Source organism: Hibiscus syriacus, unplaced genomic scaffold (assembly GCF_006381635.1).
Source record: "Hibiscus syriacus cultivar Baekdansim isolate YM2019G1 unplaced genomic scaffold, ASM638163v2 tig00109926_pilon, whole genome shotgun sequence".
NCBI classification, from domain to species: domain Eukaryota; kingdom Viridiplantae; phylum Streptophyta; class Magnoliopsida; order Malvales; family Malvaceae; genus Hibiscus; species Hibiscus syriacus.
In genome coordinates, this window is record NW_024062532.1 from 1,662,199 (window position 1) to 1,686,442 (window position 24,244).

Below are 24,244 nucleotides of genomic sequence, written 5' to 3' on the forward strand. Positions count from 1 at the left end.
GAGTCGAGGGTCTATGTGGTCCTTCGGGACATATATGTATTCTTTGGAACATGTGTGAAGTCTGGTGAGACACATACTTGATCCTTGGCATATGTATATGATTCTTAAGGAATGATATGTGGTCCTTCGGGACATATATGTATTCTTTGGAACATGTGTGAAGTCTGGTGAGACACATACTTGATCCCTAGTATATGTATATGATTCGTAAGGAATGATATGTGGTCCTTATGGACATTATTATATGGCACTACGGTGTAATTCTATGCGGCACTCCGGTGCAATTATTATATGGCACTACGGTGCAATTCTACGCGGCACTCCGGTGCAATTATATGTGGCACTTCGGTGCAATTATATGAGCTGTGGTGACAGCATTAGTGCACAACCTCTATGTACTCGCATATCTTTAGTTCTCACATGAGTATCATGGGCTATTAAATAAATAATATTAATAAAATGATATGATAATATGTTTGTTTCCTTGTGGAATTTCATGGGTGATATTGATTGTACAAATGGTAACTTATAAGATCATATGATAAAAGGAATCAATGATAGTGATAAAATAAGAAAGAAATGAAGATGATAATATAATTGCTTGGGTGTACGTGTTTTATGATAGTATATATATATAGTGTACACGACATGATATGTATATGTGCAATTGGTTATGGTATATGTTATATGATATGGACATAAGAGATCATAGGAACATGAGATAAGAGATATGAATGATAATGCATATATGTATGCATATATTGTTACATGTAAAAGTATGAGTGGTATGAAATGATAGTAATAATTGTTTAGGTATGATTATTAGTTACCGTTTACCTTATATGTTTATATGCCTCACTAAGTCTTTGACTTAGCGTGTAAGTGATTTACACGTAGGTTTCGAGAAGAGTAAAGAGCAATGTGGAGCAAGACAGGTCAGTTCTTCTTACTAAAGGTCAGATCAGAAAAGATGTAAATAATATGTATTTTTGTTTATAAAGTTCTAGTTGGCATGTTTTCAAAAGAATCTATTGTTTAAGCTATGAACCGTTTTATAAATGTTTCGAATAGTTATATGTAAATAATAAGTGAAAGATACATGCTCTGATTGGTTTTGTAATAATGAAAATGTCTTTTATGTAAATTAGTCATTTATATGTTATAAAAGTTTTAAATTACTCACTATTTTATACAAGTACATGTTTTTAAAGGTCAATGTGACACCTCGGATTCGTATCCGGGTTGGATACGGGTTGGGGTGTTACATTAGTGCTCATGTATGAATGCATAAAATCAGGAACAATTAAAACAAACATATGTTTGCCATAAACATAAAAAGTACATGCAATGATTTATGGATCATCTCGATCTGCATCAGTTCTGATATTATATAATTTTGTTGGTGTACGAAATTCAGGCTTAGAAGCATATTCTGATGGTCCTTGGCTCTATCTTTGCCTCTGCCTCTCTGTGATACAATAACAGATCGCTCTGTATGAGCTGGTCCCTCATTTATTAAAGGACAAACCTTTATAAAATGACCAGTTTCACCGTAATGAAACCATGCCCCAGTATCCCTTTGGCATACTCTCGAATGAAATCTATTACAGACCTCACAATACCAAAACTCCCTCTAAGCTGTTCTGGTAGCACCTGAAGCAGGTCACTATGATTCTCTACTTTTATCAATAGTAGCTACCTTAGGATTGGAAACAACGTTCTCGGATCTACTCTGAGGTATATAATTGGAACTTCTGTCTCTCTTGGACTAGGTTGCAGGTGCAAATGACTTATGTCTTTTAGGTGGTTGAAATCTCTTCTCGGTAAATTTCTCATTTTGTACTATCTCCAAGGATTTGGCTCCATTCACTGTCTCTTGAAAAGTAGGTAATTCCAATATCAACATGAACTATTTCAGTCTTAGACGTAACCCCTCTATGAACCACACATTCGAACTCATAAACAGTGCGATTGCTTGCTTCAAATTTAGGAATTGCTGCTTTATTTTTCTGATGAACTGGTTGTCGATATACTTGTTCTTAAATTCTTCCAAGAAAAATTGCCAAGCCACTCTCTTTGAAGGGATATGCATCGTGGCATTTGTCCACCACATCTAAGATGAACCTCAAAGTAGAGACATCACTCCATCTAATCTCTCACGGTTGAGCAGCGTAATCCATCCAATATTACATTTACATCATGCAACCAAAGATCCTCTATCACTGGACCTTCATCAACTTCTCCCTTAAATTCAGGGGAACCCAAACTCTTTAATTCTTTTGCAACATACATTAGAGGAGCTGGAGGAGCATGTGGTGGAGGGAGTAGAGGAGTAGGTTGATATCGTTGCAAGATAGCTTCTAAAGCCGGAAGAAATGTTCCTTGACCAGGTACATGTATTCCCTGAGGAATAAGCACTCCCCTCTGTTCCAACTGAATAAAGGTTTCAGCGTTCACATCACTACTAGAAGTCCCTTCTGGAACCTCTTGTTGTTCAGTCACTCTCCTAGATGTTCCGGATTCAGACATTACTACACGCACACAAATACTTAGATTATTAAGGAGCAACATCCTACATATGAACACCAGATCAGATCAATTATTTTTGACATTTTAGTAGCATGTACTAAATTTAAACAATTGATAACTTTAGTTTAGGTCGATAATCGGCTAAACCTGTAGCTCTGATATCAATAAATGTAACACCCTTAACTCATATACATACTCATATATTAGTCAAAGATGTCACATCAATCACACAAAACAAATACTATTCAAAAATCAGAAAAGTTTTGTTTTTTGTTTTAAAAATCAACTAATATAAATAAAATAAGGAAAATAACTAGTCAAGTTAATATTCATTTAAACTAAAATAAAATAAGATTTAATAAAATACATTTCATATTTTATAATGTCCATTTAATAAACTATTATATATATATATATATATATATATATATATAGTTTAAATAAAAAAATAGTTCAGACATATCGAATCAGAGCATCAAAATATAAATATGTACATGCCAACTAAGAAATATAAAAAATATTAGAAAGATGTCATACTGATTCTAGTTTTCTGAACTGGATCTCGAAATATATGATGTCTTACATGGCTCCTTATTCCTCTATCGACTTCCCTTTACCTACGTGTGAAACAACCACACACTAAGTTTTTCTACTTAGTGAGGCAACAAATAATTTAAATAAATATTTAACAGATAAAATAGATGATCTATAAAAAAATGTTATTAAAATAAAATACATATAATTATCAAAACAGATGTTCGTAATAAGAACATTACTATAAAAAATTCCATATAATCAACTATATTGAGCCATTTCAAGTTGATACTTTTTTGTTCAGATCAAATTATCACCCATTGTATTTTCATGAGAATGTATGGTATGCGAGTTAGATAACGAGTGTGTGTATTATATGTAAATCTACTGTTAGTAACAGATAGTACTTTTAGTGCTAAATAGAAGGATAGGTACTGTAGAACACATTATCACTATACTAAATTAGAAACATATATGATAACTCATGACGTCAAAACATCATGACTATCATAATGCATATTTAGTGCCAGACAGATGTACACAAATGCACCAGATCATATTAGTAATCAGATAACACTCCACCTTATGGCATGTCATTGTACCACTAATCCTCATTCTTATACAATGGGCTTATTAAAAATCTTATACCATTTGCATATTAAAACAATTCATCCATATAATCAAATATAAAACAATTCTTATAAAACCATATATGGGCAGTTCATACCCAAAAATATTCGCATGCTAGGAAATAAACTACCGAATAAATTAATTTGGATTATTCAAACTCAAAATCATATAAAAACCATGTAGTAAATCATTATAAAGATATTTCATAAAATAATTCAAATTGTTTTCAATCGAAAACCTTCGAGGTTGACTCATCGCAAGTCGTCCTCATATCGAATATAAAATAAGTAAATTACACTCACATGTTACCTCATTGCACTGTAATTACTATCTTCCTTGCACCCTCAAACTTAATCATTTTCTTTTGGTTCAATTTGTTTTTGTTTTCGATCACGATCTTCATATCACCAATTTACCAACATAAAAAATTCCGAATACGAATTAGTACTTTAACTAATAATATAATATTCATTTATATTCAAATAACTTTCTAAAAATAATCGACACATATTCGAAACTAATTTCTCTCCCTTAATCTTGTGAAACTTTCCACCTTAATCCTAATTCAATATTCCCACATTTTAACTAAAATTTCCAGCATTACATCCAAAATTTTCAAAGCTTGCATCTAAATCCTTTAAATTTCCTAAACTTTATAAAATGTCCCTAACGACTTCACTAACTCACCGCCAAATTTCCTTCCACTTACAATTAAATTCCTAACATGTAAACCCCCTCAAATCAGTCCAATTTGATATTCTAACACTAAATTTCAGCATAGGACCTCAATTTTTCCACAATTGCACATTAACCCTTTAAATTATCAAAGCTTGTGAAAATGTTCTCAAAGCCTAGAAAAGTTCCAAATTTGGTCCCAAACATCATTTCAAGCACCTAAAAATATTCTTACATTCAATCTAAACCATTAGGAATTTTCTAAAATTTTCCCTTTATTTCCTCCCTTAGACCGAAACTTTGCAATATTTCACCTAGTGGTCTTCAATTTGATTTCAAGCGTAAATCATTCTCCAACACTCATTTCTAATCAATATCAACCATCTTAATATCAAAATTCAACGATTATTCATAAAATCTTAATATGGTCGAATTCCCTATATAGTCACTCTAATAAGTTTTATTCAATTTCCATGCTTGATTCTAACTCCACAACACCACTAACACCTTAATCCAACCTTATTTCATTGAATTCATATATTTACTTCATCCATCAAATTCAAAACTCCCCAGTACAAGCATGAAACCATGAAATTTTACTACCAAATGAAAGAGAATTTAATAAAGATTATTTTTATTTCTCACACTTTAGTCCAATTCCTAATTAAAATGGACCAAAAATGAAAAATAAAAACTTACTCACCTTTGGCTATGGAGTCATGGCAGAATGGAGAAGTTGAGTTAAGACTTCTTGAAATTTCTCACAAAATATCTCTTTAAAAACCTAATTTAAAATGAATTAAAAATTCATTTTAGCCCAAAAGTCAAAATTACCCTTAATGAATTCCCAAAATTATATCCATGCCACTCATTCATCTCTATTTTAATATTATTAAGTAGATTTAAAATTATCATCTCTAAATTTTCTTTTTAAACCTCCAATTTTTTAAAATTTCATTTTAGTCACTAAATTGCACTATCTCACTTTATAGTACAATTATCATCAAATTCCACCAATCCAACTTAAATTCACTGTTTAAAATATATACATATATTTTTCCAAGCCAAATATACCTTCCTTTAAATTTTTATAAACTTCCGATTTGATCTGGTTATCCGAATAATATCTTGAACTTTGTCCTTTAATATGCTTTTATGCAAACTCCATATCAAAATTCTGAAACTCACTAAAATAATTGTCTTCGGCTAAACTACTAATTTACAAATCCAAAATCTACTTTTGAAAATTTACATTTTTAGTCCTTAAACTTTTACAGCTTTACATTTTAGTCTCCAAACTTTCAAAATCTACATTCCAATTACCAGACCAAAATTTGGGATATTACATATAAACTTTTCCTCACCGAATTAAAAAAACATAAGATTTGGTCATTTTCGTTTTGTTTTAATTAAGATTTTATCACTTTCTTTTCGTTTTAATTAAGACGTGGTCACTGAAGGCCAACTACCATTAAACCTTTAACAATTTGCTAATGTGGTACGGTAAATATATAAAATTAAAATTATATCATTTCCACGTAGACAATATGTGGATTAAGTTTTAGTCACTTTCCTTTCATATTTGTACACTTTTGGTCACTTGGACGTTAAATGTCGTTAAGTTTGATGATGTGACTTGTTAATAAAATAGTTTAATTTTTATTTTCCCCTACACTTTAGACAAAATATTAATTATGAGTCTCTTTGTAAATTTAATTATTTTAGGGGCAACATTTCAATTTATCAATTTTTAATAGATTTTCTTCCCAACCCCATTATTGTTAATCATCTCATTGCTTATTCTTCAGACATCTCTACTCCATTTGTTTTCTTTCAATGAGTCATGCTACATTTCCAGAATAATGAAAGATTTCCAACTTCTGATGACAAATAACAACACAACAAGTTCAGAGAAAAATGAGAGGTATGCATTTAGAGATAAAATGAAGTTGGGTAATCTCAGTTATACAAACTAAAATTCAATTTCCAAAGATTGAGATTGCATAATGCCAAATTCAACAAGGAACAAGAAGACAAATCAATGGATCTAAATAAATCGATAACCATATATCTCTCTTTGTGGTGATTTTCCCTTCAGAAAGCACCTCCATTGAAACGTAATCAATGGATTCAAACAACCCGATAACTAGATCTGTGAATCCATCCACTGAACTCAATCCAACATCCATGATCTTCAACTTCTAATCTATGTTTTTTGCTCAAGAACAAGCAATTTTCCAATTCTAGATCCCTATGAATCATCATTAACCCTTGCAGCCTGCACAATCCGTTGCACCACCGCCATCGTGCCGACCTCCGAGTACCTCATTTCCAAGTGGCCAAAACTTAATAAACCGATAACGTAAGTACCCAAAACTTAATAAACCATAATGTAAGTGACCAAAAGTGTACAAATATGAAAGGAAAGTGACCAAAACTTAATACAATATTATCTACGCAGAAATGATATAATTTTAATTTTATATATTTATCGTGCCACGTCAGCAAATTGTTAAAGATTTAACGATTGTTAACCTTCAGTGACCACATCTTAATTAAAACGAAACGAAAGTGACCAAATCTTATATTTTTTTGAATTTAATGAGAAAAAGTTTATAAAACTTAAACGAAAGTGACCATTTTTGTAGTTTACCCTTTTGTTTTCATAAGAGTTTTTTTGTGTGACTATTGCCCCATTTTATCTCTGCTTGGGTGTCTTATAATTTTGATTCATTTCATTATTTTTATTAATAAAATTCAATTGTTATTGTTGAAAACAAAAACGATATGTAAATCAAAACAACTTTAAAATTAAAAAATGTAATTATAATATCATGTTATGTTAGATATTGACTCAAATTTTAATTAAATTAGATTTTTTTTGTAATTCTACTTAAAAATTATTGGTGACTTAAATTTATTTAATTAAGAATTCTTATATAATAAAAATTCTCAATAAACAAATATTTGACTTTATCATTTGGAATCATGAGAGATAATTATTTAAGAGAGATGTTATCTTTTTATAATTTATATAATTTTTGAGGTTTACGTTACAAAAATAGATTGTGTATGAACATTAAAAAAATGTTTTAAGATATATCATGTGCTAAAATACATGTGATATTATATATTCGTACTCTTTATAATTTTTATTCTTATAATAATTTTTATTTCTTGCATTCGTGGAGGTAAGCAAATCATTTCTTGCACATTTCTTATCATACGTTAGCGTTGTTCATTTCTTTACTTACAAATGTCTAACATGTTATAAATTTATTTATTAAAAATATGAAAATTATTTATTTTTAATAGTTATGTTATTTGTATAATTATACTTAAATTGAAAATAACATGGTCGATCATTTAGTATTATCGTCTACAAATTTTTATATTAATATTATGTATTCTAAATTGACAATCTGAGAAGGGAGGATTGTTCTCACCTCTGCAGTACTTAATCTTGATTAATCGGTCAATAGATTAAATACAATGATTAATTAAAAAAAATCAAATGTTTAAATTGTCAATAATTTAAAATTAAAATGTTAAATCACATTTGCAGCCTTAGAAACAAGATCAATCAAAGGGAAATAAGGAAACAAGGAAGTCAATATCCAATTACTTATACAAAACTTTAAACCCTAAGGTCTCTATAAAAAGTTTTTGAATTCACTTTGGTTCATTTGTTTTCCATGGGGAAGTCAATTCCCGAACCTCTAACTCTTAAAACACTTGATGAATTTGCTTAGGTCATAATATTTTCTTGGCTCCCAAACAAAACTTCAACATGTCAAACAGGATATCATGCAAGGTGCGTTCTTGACTTCATCCCTTCTCTTTTCTATAATTCCAAAGATCGAATTCCTCAACACCATAGCTCTTTAATTTAATTTACCTTCCCTTGCTTCCTCCTTAGGTTAATCACTGCATCATGCACATATATCAGTGATCAGAGATTTAAATAATGGTAAGTTATCATCAATAAAACTGAAAATGCATTCTTGATCGTAATTTAAATCCTGATAGTGATGTTAGATAATCAATGTCTCCAAATCAACAATATTTCAAAGCTTGTGTTACCGTACCTAGCTAAGATTGCTACAATTTGAAGAGGTGGTAGTTCATGCATTGTCGCATGACAGAGAAGCCTTTATCCTCTCAACGGTGCATGCAATCAAATTGTTCACGGTTGCAACTGATCCTAGAGAAAGTTTAGCCGTCGGCACGGAGTCGACTAAAATCTGAAATGCAATAGTTAGAAGAGATCCACCAGACCCGCCGGCATCAGCGATGCCACCATCGGTTCCATCCGGAAATATTGCGAAACCGGAGGGAAGAAGGGCAACGTAGTCTGGGTCCCCTCCATTTAGGACAACATTCATTGCAACGATGTCAACAGGAGCATAGATCACAAAAGAGGCTGTTGAATCAGTGCAACTCTCTTGTAAAATCAGCATGTTGCTTTGGCTTGAATTTGCACTCTGCATAAATTTGTTTCATGTTACAAATAACCAAACGAAATTCCGAATTCGATCGATTGCGAGCTTACGTTTACTTGAAGCAGTGAAACACAATTCCCTGGATCCCGACCATTCGCAATGTGTGCCATTTCTTGGATAGCTCCTCCATTAGAAAGAATATCCCACTGTGATTACCAGAACCAAGTTGCAGGATCAATTAAACACTTGCAATACTTAGAAAGTTTTCGACCGATACATACCTCACTTCGAGAATTCTCTTCTCTAAGGAAATCAAATACCCTCTTTGGCGAAACAGGGAGCCAAAAGGAAGTTGCAGCGCTAAGCACAATCCCTGGAGGTCTACCTGGGTCATCTATACTCTTTCGTGTCATCACCCTCACATCGTCGGCCCCGGTTCCCGACAATGTTGTCCACGTGTGAGCAGTCGAGGCGCTCACTCCACCGCAGAAACTGATCACCATTCGCTCAGCTAGCTTCAGCATACTCTTTCTCCCATCTTGATTCGTTATGACTAGGTAAATATTGTTCAAACATGATTTAAACATCACAATTTCGTAGTTATTCCAATACATAAACAGCTAAAAGAGAAGAGTTTTCATGTTATACCCCCAACTTCACCGGCGGGAATGTTCGAAGTCAAAAGACTAGCGAGCCTCTCACACTGTCGATCTAAAGTAGCCACCCATCGTCGTGCTCCGAACATGTGGCTGGAGCTTACGAGCTGCTTGTACAGACTGTGAACACCTCTATCATCCACTTCTACATGCTCAACCCATGTAACCTTTGAGTAGCCATTGGGCATTTCTTGAATCAGGCAACCAGATGGTCTTCTTCTGCATTTGACAGTGGGACTTGGGCGTATATTATCCAAGGAAACATCAACAACAGCCCAAGTTCCCTCTGCATGCTGTTTGCAGTACCTTACATAATAACTCTCACGAGTGGGAACAAGAGGGGAAGGAACTTGAAATTCAGCTGACATCTAAGAAATTAAAGAAAAAAAAGTTTAGTAGTAACTGATTCAATTAATCTATGCAAAAATGAAATTCCACGTTACCACTTGAAGGGCTCCGTTATAGTTCCCTGCTACTCCTGTTGAGAGAACATCCAAAGTTGAAGCTTTTGAAACTATTCCCGAAAACAAAGTTGACCACTGGTGCTGAATTTCAAAACGAAATCCCAAAATTTAGTGTTGTTCTTGCTTGCAGTCAAGATATATATATATATATATATTGATGGTCATTGTAAAAGCTTACCACATCCATGAGAATCTCAACTAGGTTAATGTGGTTCATGATAACAACAGCAGTTTCTCTTGAAGCTTCGGATTTCAAGCCAGTAGGTTTTGGTCCAATTCCATTAGGAAATGTTCTAATATACTCTTCTTCATTCAGCACACAGGTTGATCCATCAAGACTGGCCATCCATAGAGGTTCATCCATCTGAGCCATTCTAATTAGTTCTTCCATGGCTGCCACCGCAAGCTCGATAATCATCGGCTTATCAGCCTCGGACGGTGCACTTATCGACCTAAGTAGATCACCAACATCATACATCTCCTCCGAGACAGGCTGCGCACCGAAATCAAAGGATCGAGGAGGTGCAGGAGAAGAAAGAAGAGGGAAGTTCGCCAGTGGCTTGCCAACGTACTTCGCAGCTATTGCTGATATACGATCAATCTAAATTGTTTTGAAAATTAAAAAAAAAATCATCAGGAAGTTATAAAAACAAACACTATTAAAATTTGTAAAAGTATAATCGTATACCCACCTCTTCCCTTAATCGAGCATTCTCAAGTCTCAGATGATGTTCATCAAATGACATTTGTCCTACAGCAGTTGGACCTCCACAATTAGGGCATGATGCAGTGCTCAAAGCTTCCCTAAACCTCATGTTGTCAGCCCTTAGCTTTTCGTTCTCAGTTCGAAGCTGTGTGTTTTCGTGACGTTCATGCTGGGTCTGTTGAAGAAAGAACATTGATGTTTGAAGAAAAAGGAAGGGAAAATGCCACGTTTTTACATATATATATATATAGTTATATACCTTCATTTGGGTACGCTTGTTTTGGAACCAAAATTTAATTTGCAAAGGTTCTAAACCTAACTCACGCCCAAGCTCCTTCCTTTGCTTGTCATCTGGATGAGGACACTCTTTGAAAAATCTATAAACAAAGTACAATTTTTTTTCAAAGGAAAAAGAAAGAAGCTTTTTCTAGCTAAAAAAGGGGTTTTTTTTAGCTTACGCCTCCATTTCCTGGATCTGATGCTGGGTATGGCGATGGTAACGCTTCTTTTTGTTGGGACGAGGATCTTGGTCGTCCCCGGAGCCACCAAGTTCGTGATTTTCGCAGCCGAATTTGTTCGTGCTGTCGAACTCCTCATCTCTGGTTCGAGCAAATTCACTTTCGGAAGTGTTTTGGGTCATCTCAAGAGGATGAAGTTGACCTTCCATCATGTTGTTAGGCTGCTGGAACATTATCTACAGATCTTTAAGATTCCAAACCTTAATGTTTTTCAATCTAACATGCATAATCGTGAAAAAAAATCCCGCTCAGAAAACCTTAAAAACAGCTCATCTCCCCCATAGGAAAAGAAGAAAGCTTAAGCGTACTGATTTGTATATGATAAGTAGACTAGATTTATACGCGACAAATGCATGTTATGACTAGAAGAAAAATCAGGGCAGCTAGATTTATGTGTTTAAAAAATAAAAAGAAAAAAGAGGCTTCATGCGGTTCTCAAATATCGAGAACGATTTTGCTTGGAATAGTAAAGAAAATACACATTTTCTCAAGTTCCAAACAGGGGGAAAAGAGGAGAGAAAGATTTATTGTTTTATTTAGTTTGTGATGAGAAGAAATGGTAATATAATATAAGGAAATACCCATTTCTGATAAGGTAAAATGAATTATGAAAACTGGGGAAAAATCTCAAGAGATTAACCTACAAATATATACTAAAACACACACAAAGGTACCCTTTGAAAGACAAATATGGAGTTCTAACCTGACCAAGGGTAAGTCCTGAGGATGATGTTCCGAAACCGTTACCGGTGATCATCGACGGCATGTTCCTCGCCGGAATCATTACTCCGGCTGGCATGTTTCAGAATCCCGGAAGCCCTAACAAATATTTGCTCATATATGTTCTTTTCGAATTTCTATCAATTAGAGACGAAGCAGTTTCTGGTTTCTGTTTTGGCAGCTTGAAAGGTTCCTTACGTGCCAATGTACGAGCAAGAGAGGATCTAATAAAACGAAAGAATCTGGTAAAAAGAAATCCACGAAGATCACGGAGAATCCAACTATGCCTTCTTTGTCATCCTCGAAATCAACTTCCTTCCCTTTTACAAAAACATGGTTCCATATAAATTTTTGACCTAATACAAAAGAACCCTAGAAAAAGCCCCGGTGATCTGTTTTGATCCCTTGTTACCTATAGATAATGCCTAATGGTTTCTGCAAAAAAAAAAGTGGAAGGCTTGATCTTTAATGGTATATATAATATAAGTAGGTTTAAGGATTTAGGCCTAGAAACAAAGTGGCATATAAAGAAGACGAAGAAGAAGAAGAAGAAGAAGAAGAAGAAGAAGAAGAAGAAGAAGATGGAGAATCAAAGAAGATGAAGAAGAAGAAGATGGAGAAAACTGGGGCAGCCAAGGAGTTATTGCACAGCGTATTGAGATGGTGCAATTGCATTTAATGGAGGAGAAGCTGTAAATGCTATTGAAAAAGAGATAGAGTGAGAGAGAGAATTTTGAGTATTTAAAATATTAATTTCTTTTATTCAATTGAACCCCACAAGCCTTTTGTTTCGTTCAATGGTGCGACGAATAATGTTATGTTATTATCTCTTCTCTTTTCATAATGTGAAACCCTCTTTTCGTTTCATTAATGCCGAAGGGGAAAAGCTTGGCATCAGGGTTTACTTTTAGGAATATCTTTACAAGAATAATCAAATAATTGATATTTTATTCCTTAATATATAAGTCACCATAATATAATACCTTGTTGACCGACCTTTCTTCATTTTATTATGTTACAACTGAGATTTGATCCCAAATGGGTTCACTCACTAATACTATGTGTTCACTCACTTTCTCTTCTTCTCCATATCACTCTTATAATTTCTCTCTTCCCATTTGATTTAGAAGTTTAGGACTAGAGGCAAGGAGAAGAATGGCGGGACTTAACCAAAGAATAAGTTTGGACATGTGTTAATATAGGTAGTAAGATAATCTAAAAACATGTCACGAAGATATAAGATTTAGTTTGAACCATCCACGCTGTATGAGTTGATTGATTAAGGGTTGTGTCTCTTTAATTCATAAAGTTATATATTGATAAGATTATATCATACCAGTGTCTCTATGTGACTATCTAATCAATAAGAAAAGTAATCATTTGAGTGTCTCTTTCATTATCGAGAATCTAAAACGAGATTATATTATTAAGGCGTATCGAGTAACTATAGTCGACCTATTCAAAGAGAGTTTAAATAATCATACATTTGAAATCGATGATTGAATCATGAAAGGAAAAGGGAAAATAGTCGTGACTAATGATATAATTTACCCTATAAGCAATTAGACTCGGATTTCAATATAATCTAAAATAAATATATTCAGCTCGACTTGATTTAGATTTCATAAATGTACCATATGGATTTTCTTGGGACTATATGGTGATATTTAAAAAATATTGACTACACAATAATTCAGATCGAATACTATAAAGATAAAAACGATCCTTACAATTCAATTTATTCGATTCACAATTGTCACCATTCTACTTTATTCAAGTAAATTTTTTTCACCATATAGTGTGGTTTCTGTTTCTTCGATCCGTTTGCATCTTCACAATAAATGCTACTGAGCCACACTGCCTCTGCGTGTCAAATGGTCATTTACTGCTCTCATGCCTCTCAAGTGCACACCCCGTTTAAATTTAGTTTTTGAAATTTTAAATTTTAAAATTTTAAATTTTAATTTTAAAAATTAAAATAAAAAATTTAATAATTTATTCTTTAAAAATATTTCATATTAATTTTATTAAATTTGAAATGTATGTTTTTTTTAAAGAATAAAGTTAATCTATCATCGTCCATTATTAAGATTTTATATTTATTTATTAATTTCTAAAGTGATATTTATCATTCATCATCTTCACTAAAGTTTTATTTCCATTATCTATTTTTTAATGAATTTTGCATCCATTTTATTCGCTATTCAATTGTTAAAAAATAAAATAATATTTAAACTTTCAATTTTATATGAACAACTAGTCCAAATCGAATATTACATAGGTAATGGTGACCCTCCCAACCCAATGTACTCTATTTACAAACATCAGGAGTCGAACTTCTAATTTTTTCTTTAGGGATCTAACGCCTCGTCCCACTAGATAGAGGCGTATCTAGGCCTAGGCCATGGCCCCCATACCCAAAAAGGGTAAATTGCTTATTAAGTTGCCCATTATTATTTAGTTTCTATTTTGGTCACTCAACTATTGTTTATTTTAAATCACACTTAATGTGGTTATGTTTTGGTCTCTCACCTTTAAAAAATTAGCAGCGATGTTGATGTATCATCATAAGATAATATCATGTCATGTCATGATTGAAAAATAATTAGAAAAATCATGTTAACATTATTGTTATTTTTTTAGCTGTAGGTAGATCAAAATATATATATGATTTTTTAAGATAAAATTTATATTATATTTATATTGGTCCAATTTATAAAGTTTTTTTGAATTCGTCATTGCCACAAGTCCAACTGGTTGTTAGTGATGAACATAAAACTTGAGTGAAAAGTGATGGGCAATAGATACTATTATTATGTGATAAGAAATTGGTTGATTTCGTTTCAATGAGATTTTGATCTCTCGTGCGATTAAGTTTTCTTTCTTTCTTTTTTAATAGTTTTAAATAATTATAAGATAATATTAATTTAAAATTTTTAATTAATTAATAATATATATAAACATTATAAATGTTTGAGTCGTCAAGTGCATGCATGGGATAAAGATGAGATCAGTCGACTTATTTTCATTTATCAATGTTCAAAGAGAGAAATTATATTATGAGCTCTCCTCTCGGTAAAATTAGATAAATAATACATGCTTAATAATGAAATAGTAAAATAGGATATTTTAAATTTATTTTTAAACTTAAACCATTTGCTATAATATACATGAAACTCGTCACGTGGAAATAATGAGTTTTATAAGATATATTAAAAAAATAAAACTCATCGTATGAAAATGATCAAAATTGTATGAAACTCGTCGTCTCCACGTAATAAGTTCTAAGTTTATCACATTCTCGTGACGAGTTTTATGTCACTATAATAAATGATTTAGATCCCAAAATAATTATCAACCATTTCCATTTTCCAAAAAAAAATCCCACCTATATTATTTTCTTATTTTTCCCCTCTTGTCATATTAATTATAGTTTTAATTGCTATAAAATATTTATTTTGCCATCTTTTTCATATCATCAACAGACTTGGATGGTAACTTTCAAAAAATATAATTTCTAAAAAATATACTTACGTATTTTCTAATTATTATGTAAATCAGCCAAGGTTAGGGATGGCAAATGGGTAGGTAGGTGTGGATACTCGTTTTTCCATTTCTATACATATCTAATATTTTTAAATTCATCATTTACTCATCATTTATGATACGTCAAAATTTTGAATCCACGTCCGTTCACGTAAGTACATTCTCAAATCTATCCCCACATCTATTACCCAACTAGGTACTCACCACCCATTTCATACTCATATGTACCCGCTCATATCTGCTAAATTGAAATAAGAGAAACGATGGTCTTCAATTCTAAAAATGTTTATACCCTAACATTTGGTTAAATTACAAGTAGTATCCTATAAAATTTTAGGATTTATAGAATAATCTCTAAAATTATATCTAAATGCATAACAGTTCAAAATTTATATGGTGGGTAGTTAATGGACGGACAGATGTGGAGCGAGTAAGGTCCTAAACCCATTACCTTCCTATGAAGGATATGACTTTTTACATCCACAACCGTCCACCCACTAAACTTATACTCATCCCCATCTTAATTAAAATGAGTACGGTACGAAATCTACAAAATTATATTCGTATGTCATCCCTACCTATCTTCTTACTTAATCTTGAAAATACCCTAGTCACTCTATAGTCCTATTTAATCTTGAAAATACCCTATTTTTCTTATTGGTTTTTTCTTTCACCATTTCCCTTAATTTAGCCGTGGATTAGCATAATAATAATAATAATAATAATAATAATAAATTATGTATGTATTAATATGAAGAAGAAAAGTCGTAACAAAAAAGAAACAAGGAAAGGGTGTAGGGCCAGTGGCGAGCATGCAGATGGTGTAGGAGCAGCATCGATCATGGGGTCACGTTGTTGCTTTCATTGAAGGCTACGCCAATGGCAATGACAAGTTGCCTCAAGTCCTACGCCTTCAGTATTGCCCTTTAAATTTTATAACGTGAAAAAAGAAACAGGTGAAAATGATGAGGCTTGGAGGTCAATACATTAAAACCCTAAATTTATTATGGTTTGAAGTCAATTACAGTCAACCGGTGCTATTGAAGAATGCTTTCTTCTTCTTTATTTAGCAGCCTAAAATAATTAACTAGTCAACCCTAATTTATTTCCTTTTGTTTGCTTCCAAGTTGAAACTTTCCTCCCTGACAACTTCGATCTTTGTTTTGAAAACCGGATCGGACCGGCCGGTTCAACCGGAAACCGTTACCTAATTCGGTTTAATCTAAACCGGTTGAACCGCTACTAGTGAACCGGCCAGAACCGCTTAACCGTTCGAACCGGACCGGCTGAAAACCGGAAAAAACCTTTGTTTTTAAAAAAAAAAAAAAATTAAACCAAACGTCGTTTGTTAAACGAGCCAAGTCGAACTCGAGTATTGCTGAGCTCGACTCGAACTTGAAAACTTTAAAAGTAAGCTCAACTCCACTCAAACTCACAAGTTAAAAATTATCAAGTTCAACTCGAACTCGAAATATAATATTGAAACTTGAACTCAAAAAGGCTTGAACTAAAAAAAAATTAGAAGCTCAATTGAAGCCTAAAATTCGAGCTTGATTGAAGTGAAAGAATAGTTCACTCAATGCTCACCAAAAGGCTCCATGATTTTGAATGTCATATTACCTCTATTATTTATAGAAGTTAGTTGTGATGCTCTTCTATGTTTCTTAGTAATGTGAGATTGTTTTGTTCTCATATTTTTACTCTTTAGACTTTTGAGATACTCTTCTATGTTTCTTAGCCATGTGGGATTGTTTTTAAAAAAATTAAACCAAACAATATCATTTTGTTATGATTTTTTAGCCCCAAATTTATTTTTTAATTATAGTTATATAATTATATTTATTATTTAATATGTTTTACCTTAAATATTATGTTGTAGTTAATTTGAATCATTTTGTTTCACTTGATTTTATGGTTTTTAATTTATATATGTTATGACTTGCTTTGAATATGACTTGTGATATAAAAAATTATTTTTTATTAAATATTTTTGGTATTTTTATTTAATTTTTTAAATAATTATGACGTCGTCCGGTTGAACCAGTGAACCGGTAGCATGGCCGGTTCGCTAACCGGTCCGGTTCTGAAAACCATGACTTCGATTGAATTCCAGGTTTTCTTGGACTTGTAAAACCTAAATTTCATAGTCAATTTTTCCTCAACGTGTATATATATTTATGATACAATATATAATAATCAACCGTCAATGATTTTAGTGGTTAAAAGAAACGTTGATGTTCTTAGAGATTTTGAATTTGAACAATGACGTTTACAGGGTTTGTGTGAGTCACTAATATTTAAAAAAATTCTGAACAAATATTGTCATTGTCACTTAACTATGTTTGATGGACACAGCCCAATATCCATTCGCCCCGATATGAATTAAAGATTTAATTATTAGTATTTTATATATTATTAAATATATAAATTAATATTAATCATTATTAATAATTTAATTATATTATTAATTATATTAACAATTTATTATATATTACTAAATTAAAAAATATAATATCATATATTATTATAATATATCTAAATACATATTAATATAATATTAAAAATATAATATTATTAAAATTATATTATATATATTAAATATTTTAATAATTAATAAGTTTATTAAAATGATATTAAATTAATATTGAATAAATAAAATAATATTTTTTGAGTGTTTTTACTCTTAAGTGAAAATTTAGGAAAATGTTTTACGGAAAATCATATGGTAAAACATTTTACAGAAAATAAAAAGGAAAATGAATTATATTGAGAAAATCAATTACAACTATCGAACACTGGAAATTTTTTTTCGTAAAATTAATTACAACTATCAAACACTGTAAAACATTTTTCGAAAAATATTTTTCAGTTATCAAATACGCCCTAAGTTTATTGGATTTTAATATATATGACACTAAATTTTTCACACTCATAAAAGGGAGAGAATGAAATATTTTTTTCATCAAAGGTCAACCAATCGCTGCTCCTACAGCTTGTAATGGACAAACCTTTTTAGCATAATTTAATTGTTTTATTCGATGAAATATATATATATATATATATATATATATATATATATATATATATATATAAAGAAAATGATAAAAAAATTAATTTAAATCAGCCCTTGATAAAATGATAAAAACACAATTCATTTCCAACATAGACATATGAAAGATTTTATGTTATGGGATAAACTTGAACTTATAAAATTTTAGGATGATAAAAATTGATTTTAATTAAAAAAATACATAAAAAATCTAAAATATATGAAAATTTTATATTTTTAAAAGGCACAGCCTGCCTACGCCCAGATTTCCAATGAAAAGTTTGTGTTAGAACCTTGAATATCACTATATTGAGAAGGACAAACATGAATATTAAATATAAGAATGAAATTATAATGAGATTCTAAAGAAACATGATCCTAAAATATAATTAAATCATAAAATTAAAAAAAATTTAAGTTTATTAATTTTAAAACTAATAAAATTTAAAACATATTAAATTATAAATAATGGACTAAGGCTTAATTACATTAACTAATTTAAAATGACGAGTTGTTATAAACAATTTTTTTTATAAAAAAAATAACTTAATATTATTAATTTCAAAACTTTCACAAACTTAAAATACAATTCAATTATGCCGACGAGTGTTGGTATAAGTGGTTGAGATTCATGAATTTAAGTTTGTAAGGTCAAGTTATAATTCTATCACCGTCACTCTTAGTGGACAATCCGTAAATTCTAATTAAGTATTAACTATGTCATAACCTTGAACCGAAAGAGCCACCCTAACCTAATTTTTTTTTATGCACAGGGATTGAGACTCAGGTATTACCACAAGACCTACCCTAATGCCGAGTCAATTATCCGGAACGCGACCTATCGAGTTATTTCTCGAGACTGACTCTCGCCGCTCCGTTGTTCCGGTTGCATTTCCACGATTGCTTCGTTAGAGTAAGTCGTTAAAAAAGTACAAACAAGTGATGAATGCGAGAAAACCTTAAGTGTTCACTCGTCGATGATAATTTGCAGGGGTGTGACGGTTCAGTGCTTCTTAATTCAACAAAGACTAACATAGCTGAGAGAGATGCAATCCCCATCCGAGTTTACGAGGGTTTAATGTGATCGATGCTGTTAAAGCCGAAGTCGAAGAAGAATGTCCCGGTGTGGTTTCATGTGCAGATAACGTTGCCTTAGTAGCTCGAGATTCAGTTTCGATGGTAGAAATTAAACCTTATCGTTTCTCGTGTATCACTATAAATTGTATAAAAAATAATACTTGTTTAATTTCGTTTTTAAAGATACATGGACCCTATTGGGAAGGTTCCTCTGGGACGAAGAGATGGAAGAGTTTCAATCTTGAATCAAGTTCATATAAGATAAGATAACATGGACATCCTTAACTACTTCACCAATTAATAGATCTCAAAAAGTATAGACTTTAGTAATGAAATTTATACTTATTTATGATAAAATTACTCGTCAGTTGACACTAAAAATCTTATACTTTAATTTGGTGATAAATCCATACAGGAGGGCACACCATCGGAACATCTCATTGCAATGGATTCACCAACCGGCTCTACAACTTCACCGGAAAAGGCGACACCGATCCGACATTGGATCCGAATTACATCGTCAAACTGAGGCAAAAATGCAAGCCCGGCGACACCAAAACCCTGGTGGAGATGGACCCTGGAAGCTTTAAAACCTTCGACGAAGCCTACTTCACCCTCGTGGCCAAGATAAGAGGCCTTTTCCAATCCGATGCAGCCCTCCTCGACGACCCGGAGACCAAAGCTTATGTTATCCTTCAAGCTTCCACCCATGGCTCCACCTTCGCCGAAGATTTTGCCGAGTCGATGGTTAAGATGGGTCAGGCTGGCGTCCTCACTGGGAACCAAGGTGAAATCAGGAAACATTGTGCTTTTGTTAATTGACGATTCGAAAATGAAAACCCTTTCTTTTTCAGTGAAGATTATTTGCTCGCATCTTTTGAATCAATAAGCTTTGAGTGTTTGGAAAGAAAGAAAATTCAGGTGTGAGACAATTTCGAACGATGTTTATTGTGCTATGATTTATTTGTATATATGGCTTTTCAAATTGCAGCCATAACTGAGTGTAACCTTGGCAAAATGTATGTATGTTTGTATTTCTCTGTATAATTTTCCGACTCAATGAAGTTACCAATTTATACATAATTATTCTAAATAGTTTGTTACTACTATTGTTTTTTAATGAAATTTAGGGTTCACATAAACCTTTTAAAATATATATTATTCTTATTTATTTAATTAATCTGAGTAATTACAAGGTAGCATATATTCAAAGATGACTCTCAATCATTTGATATTTAACGCTCATGCTTATTACATTTATACTTCTGACATTATACTTTTAATGTCCCTTTTGTTAAGTAATTGACAGATTGTCTTTATTTATTTTGGGGGGTTTTCACTTTGTCATTTCCATATGGTCCATATGATCGAAAAAGTATAATGTTTTGATTGTTGACTGTTGAACGTTCGTTTAAACCTTAATAGAAGGTTATTGCACGTGTCATAATCTAATTGAAGAATAAATTTATTTTAATTGAAATAAATTATGACTAAATTGATAGAATATATAAATGTTTATGACTAATATGCAATTATATCAAGTTTTTAACTGTCACATCACCCCTTCCGTTAAAAATTAACTTTAAGTGACTTGATTAAAGCATTTAATAATTGAGTGGTTTGATTGATTAAATCAAACATTGACGGTCAAAAAAATCCGACAATAATTAAGTGGTCATCAATGTAGTTTACCCAGAAAAAATATCCATATGTAGGGACGATAATATCCCTCCATAAAATCCTTATCTATTTGCCGAGTGAAACTAGATAGCTTTCGATTGCTAACATATATCCAACCATTCTTGACATTACATAACAAAAATGACGGAAGCCAACACTTTAATATCATCCTCAGCAACAAACATCAACCAAATTCCAGGCTCATTTCACTGTAAGTTCAATTCCCAAAACTTCAACCCCACAATCTCAGCAGTTTTAGAGTTAAAGCAAGTTCATCCAAAAGGCATGGTTCATTCCTGGTATAACCTTCTTTCAACCATTTTGTTTTATTTCCTTCTTCTCTTTTTCTTCAGATTTCACTGAATTATGTTACCCTTTATTGGATGCAGAGTATTAACAAGCAAGACTGTCGGACTAATCGACCCGGCAGACGGGAGATGGCATGGGACATGGAGCTGTGATTAACTTGTGTCTCTTAAGGACCTCAACTTGGTTGACTTGATTGAAGATGATGTACAAAGGGATGCTTAGGTTTCTGTCAATCTTTGCATCCAAAAGGTCAGTTTAGCCCTCACCCTTTATGATTTCATGTTGGAACTAGTTACCGATGTTGGTAAAGAGCTGGTACAAACTAAAATAACATTGTTTACAATGGTAAGTAATTATAATAAATAAGGAAGATGATACAAATTAATGTGTCACGGTAAAATTACTGTTTTAGTGAAATCTCGAAAGTTAACGTTACCCCTCAAAGTTAACATAACCTTTCAAATCTCATACATTTAAAGTAAGGAAATAGAACACACTTGTTAACATAACCTTTCAAATCTCACACATTCGAAGAAAGGAAATAGAACACACTTGTGTTGCTCTCTTCGATAGAATGTTTTTGCGAGAAAAAAAAATACTAAAACTATCAATCATATGATCAATTAGGGTGCGTTTGGTTCACAGAACGTAAGATTACCAGAGAATAGGATTACTGGGAATGTTGTATTTTGTGTTCGGTTGGTTTAGCAAGAATGTAAGATTACCGTGTTTGATTAAAGGATTAAAAGATTATTGAAATGTATATTTGACCAAATTGTCTTTATTATATATATATTTTTTAACAAATTGGAAAATATTTATATATTTGTAGATGCTCGTTTTGTCCGGGCTTATAGCATATTAGACAAGTCGAATCGAGCCCAATATGATATTTAACCCAACCCGTGCTCAGTTGGATTAAGCCACTAAGACAAACAGTTTTGAGTAGGAAAAGAGAGGGAACATTTATAGAGAGTGGGGGGTTTTTAATTTTTGATTAACCACTGGAAACGGGGGATGACACAACAACAACAACAAATTAACTGAGAGAACGGGAGCGAGGATTGGAGCCGAGAGAGACCATTACGGGAAGAACATAGATTTTATTTTATTTTTTTAAAAACACAATAGATCAAAGAGAAAAGAACAGTGGTGTAAAAATTTTCTTTCCCATATTAAAAAATCAAACTGTATTGTCACAAAGGGATTTCCTTGGCCCTGGTTTGTTGGAAGCAAGCAATAGAAACAAGTCAATTGTTTTTAGCATTCGAGTATAAGTAAGTAAATTTCCAAGGTTCTTCTCCAATTCTTCTTCTGAAACTTTAATTCTTTTTTTTTGTTCCTTATTTGAAACTAGCAGAAATGTAAAGGAGATAGTTTAAATGTTTACCTTAGTTACGATTCATCTCGTTTTGCTTCAGAATTGTTCGAATTTACGCTATGAAAACAAAGGGGCTGTGTTAATTAGAAATGAGTTCATTAATAAGTTAGAAGAAAGAGGGGTTTCAAGTTACCTTAGTAGTTGGGGTCGTAACACCGGAGAGGGAAGACATCGAAGAGAGAGTGAGGCCGAGAGGTCAATACCCATTTTGAATTTGTTTTTTCAAATTTTTAGCGCGATTTACACCCAAGGTTGGAGGCTAGCAAGGCGGGATGAGGGTTGTAAGTAGTTCGTGGTTGTCAATTCAGGTCACCGGACCGACGAGTAATGGCCGGCGTAAAGAGCTTTGAAGCTCTCGGTCGAGAACGAAAGGGAAAGGGGTGGAAGGAGATGAACTTGAGCGGCTCGGTATATTATGCTTGAAATTAGGCTAGTTTAGTAGTTTACTTAGGTTATGTATTAATTTGTTTTGGGTAAATTACCTTTTAGTCACCGTAGTTGTTAGGGTAAATTATGCTTAGGTCCTCGAAATTTAGGTGCATTCTTTTAAAGAAGTTCTGTATTTGTTTTAATTTTCTGATTTTTTCGAATGTGTAGGCATTATTTATGTATTTTTCATATTATGTTAGCTTGAGCAGAATAGGATAAATTCTATATTATACCCTGTAATTTATGCATATTTTATATTTAGGTCACTGATTTAGTATTTTATGTTTTGGTCACTGGTTTATTTCTGATTTATAAATTTAATTTTATGTACATTTAAATTTAGTCATTACATTTATGTATATGTACACTTTTTAAATTTATAGTTTAGCATGTTATGATTTTGTTTTTCTATTTAGGTCACATGTGTACATAATATGTCAATATGTATAATTTATGATTTTTAATTAAAACATACATATGCATATAATTTTTTTTGTATGTCAAGTTGTATGATATTTTTAATTTTGTTTAATTAATTTTGGCATGACATCCGCTTTTTGCATAATTTGCATGATAGTCTCACGTGCATAACTCGACCTATTACATAATCGGACTAAGGGTAATACCCTTTTAATTTAAAATTATCTTGAGTGGCCTGTCTTATCTGATTAGAGGGCCATTATGACCATTTTAAATTAAAAGTGTATCCCGAAAGTGAAACCTAAAAAATCGATTCGTCACTTAAAATTTGGGGAACGAAAGAAAAGAAAATGTTAGATAATTTAAATTTTTCGAGAAAAGGTTGTTAGAACTTATCTAAGATCTGATCTCGATATTTTTAAATAACCGAACATTCCTTATCTTTCTAAAACAATTTGGTAATTTTAATTTAATTTATT

At 32.0% G+C, this 24,244-nt stretch overlaps 1 protein-coding gene and 1 pseudogene across 2 annotated transcripts; one reads left to right on the forward strand and one right to left on the reverse strand.

Moving 5' to 3' along the window:
* Window positions 1-8,103: 8,103 nt before the first annotated feature.
* LOC120210721 (homeobox-leucine zipper protein HDG2-like) lies at window positions 8,104-12,074 on the reverse strand. 2 transcript variants are annotated; one of them, XM_039209421.1, is made up of 11 exons: window positions 11,858-12,074; window positions 11,095-11,315; window positions 10,896-11,013; window positions 10,623-10,811; window positions 10,109-10,531; window positions 9,910-10,011; window positions 9,459-9,834; window positions 9,092-9,363; window positions 8,921-9,016; window positions 8,457-8,852; window positions 8,104-8,295 (listed from the first exon to the last, which is right to left on the reverse strand). In XM_039209421.1, the coding sequence occupies exons 1-10, from the start codon at window positions 11,951-11,953 to the stop codon at window positions 8,493-8,495; spliced, it is 2,253 nt and encodes a 750-aa protein (XP_039065352.1). In that variant the 5' UTR covers window positions 11,954-12,074; the 3' UTR covers window positions 8,104-8,295; window positions 8,457-8,492. The 2 variants fall into 2 exon arrangements, with proteins under 2 accessions (XP_039065352.1, XP_039065351.1); XM_039209420.1 differs by having other exon boundaries at window positions 11,095-11,330; window positions 11,858-12,072.
* A 5,608-nt stretch (window positions 12,075-17,682) lies between these two features.
* LOC120210769 lies at window positions 17,683-20,407 on the forward strand (annotated as a pseudogene).
* Window positions 20,408-24,244: the final 3,837 nt, after the last annotated feature.

Excerpts from the sequence above, each read along its gene's own strand:
- LOC120210721 (XM_039209420.1), bottom strand. The coding sequence starts at position 11,953 with ATGCCAGCCGGAGTAATGATTCCGGCGAGGAACATGCCGTCGATGATC. Across the intron at positions 9,835-9,909 it reads ATAACGGAGCCCTTCAAGTG|ATGTCAGCTGAATTTCAAGT; the intron begins GTAACGTGGAAT and ends TTAATTTCTTAG. Across the intron at positions 8,853-8,920 it reads TTTCACTGCTTCAAGTAAAC|AGTGCAAATTCAAGCCAAAG; the intron begins GTAAGCTCGCAA and ends AAATTTATGCAG.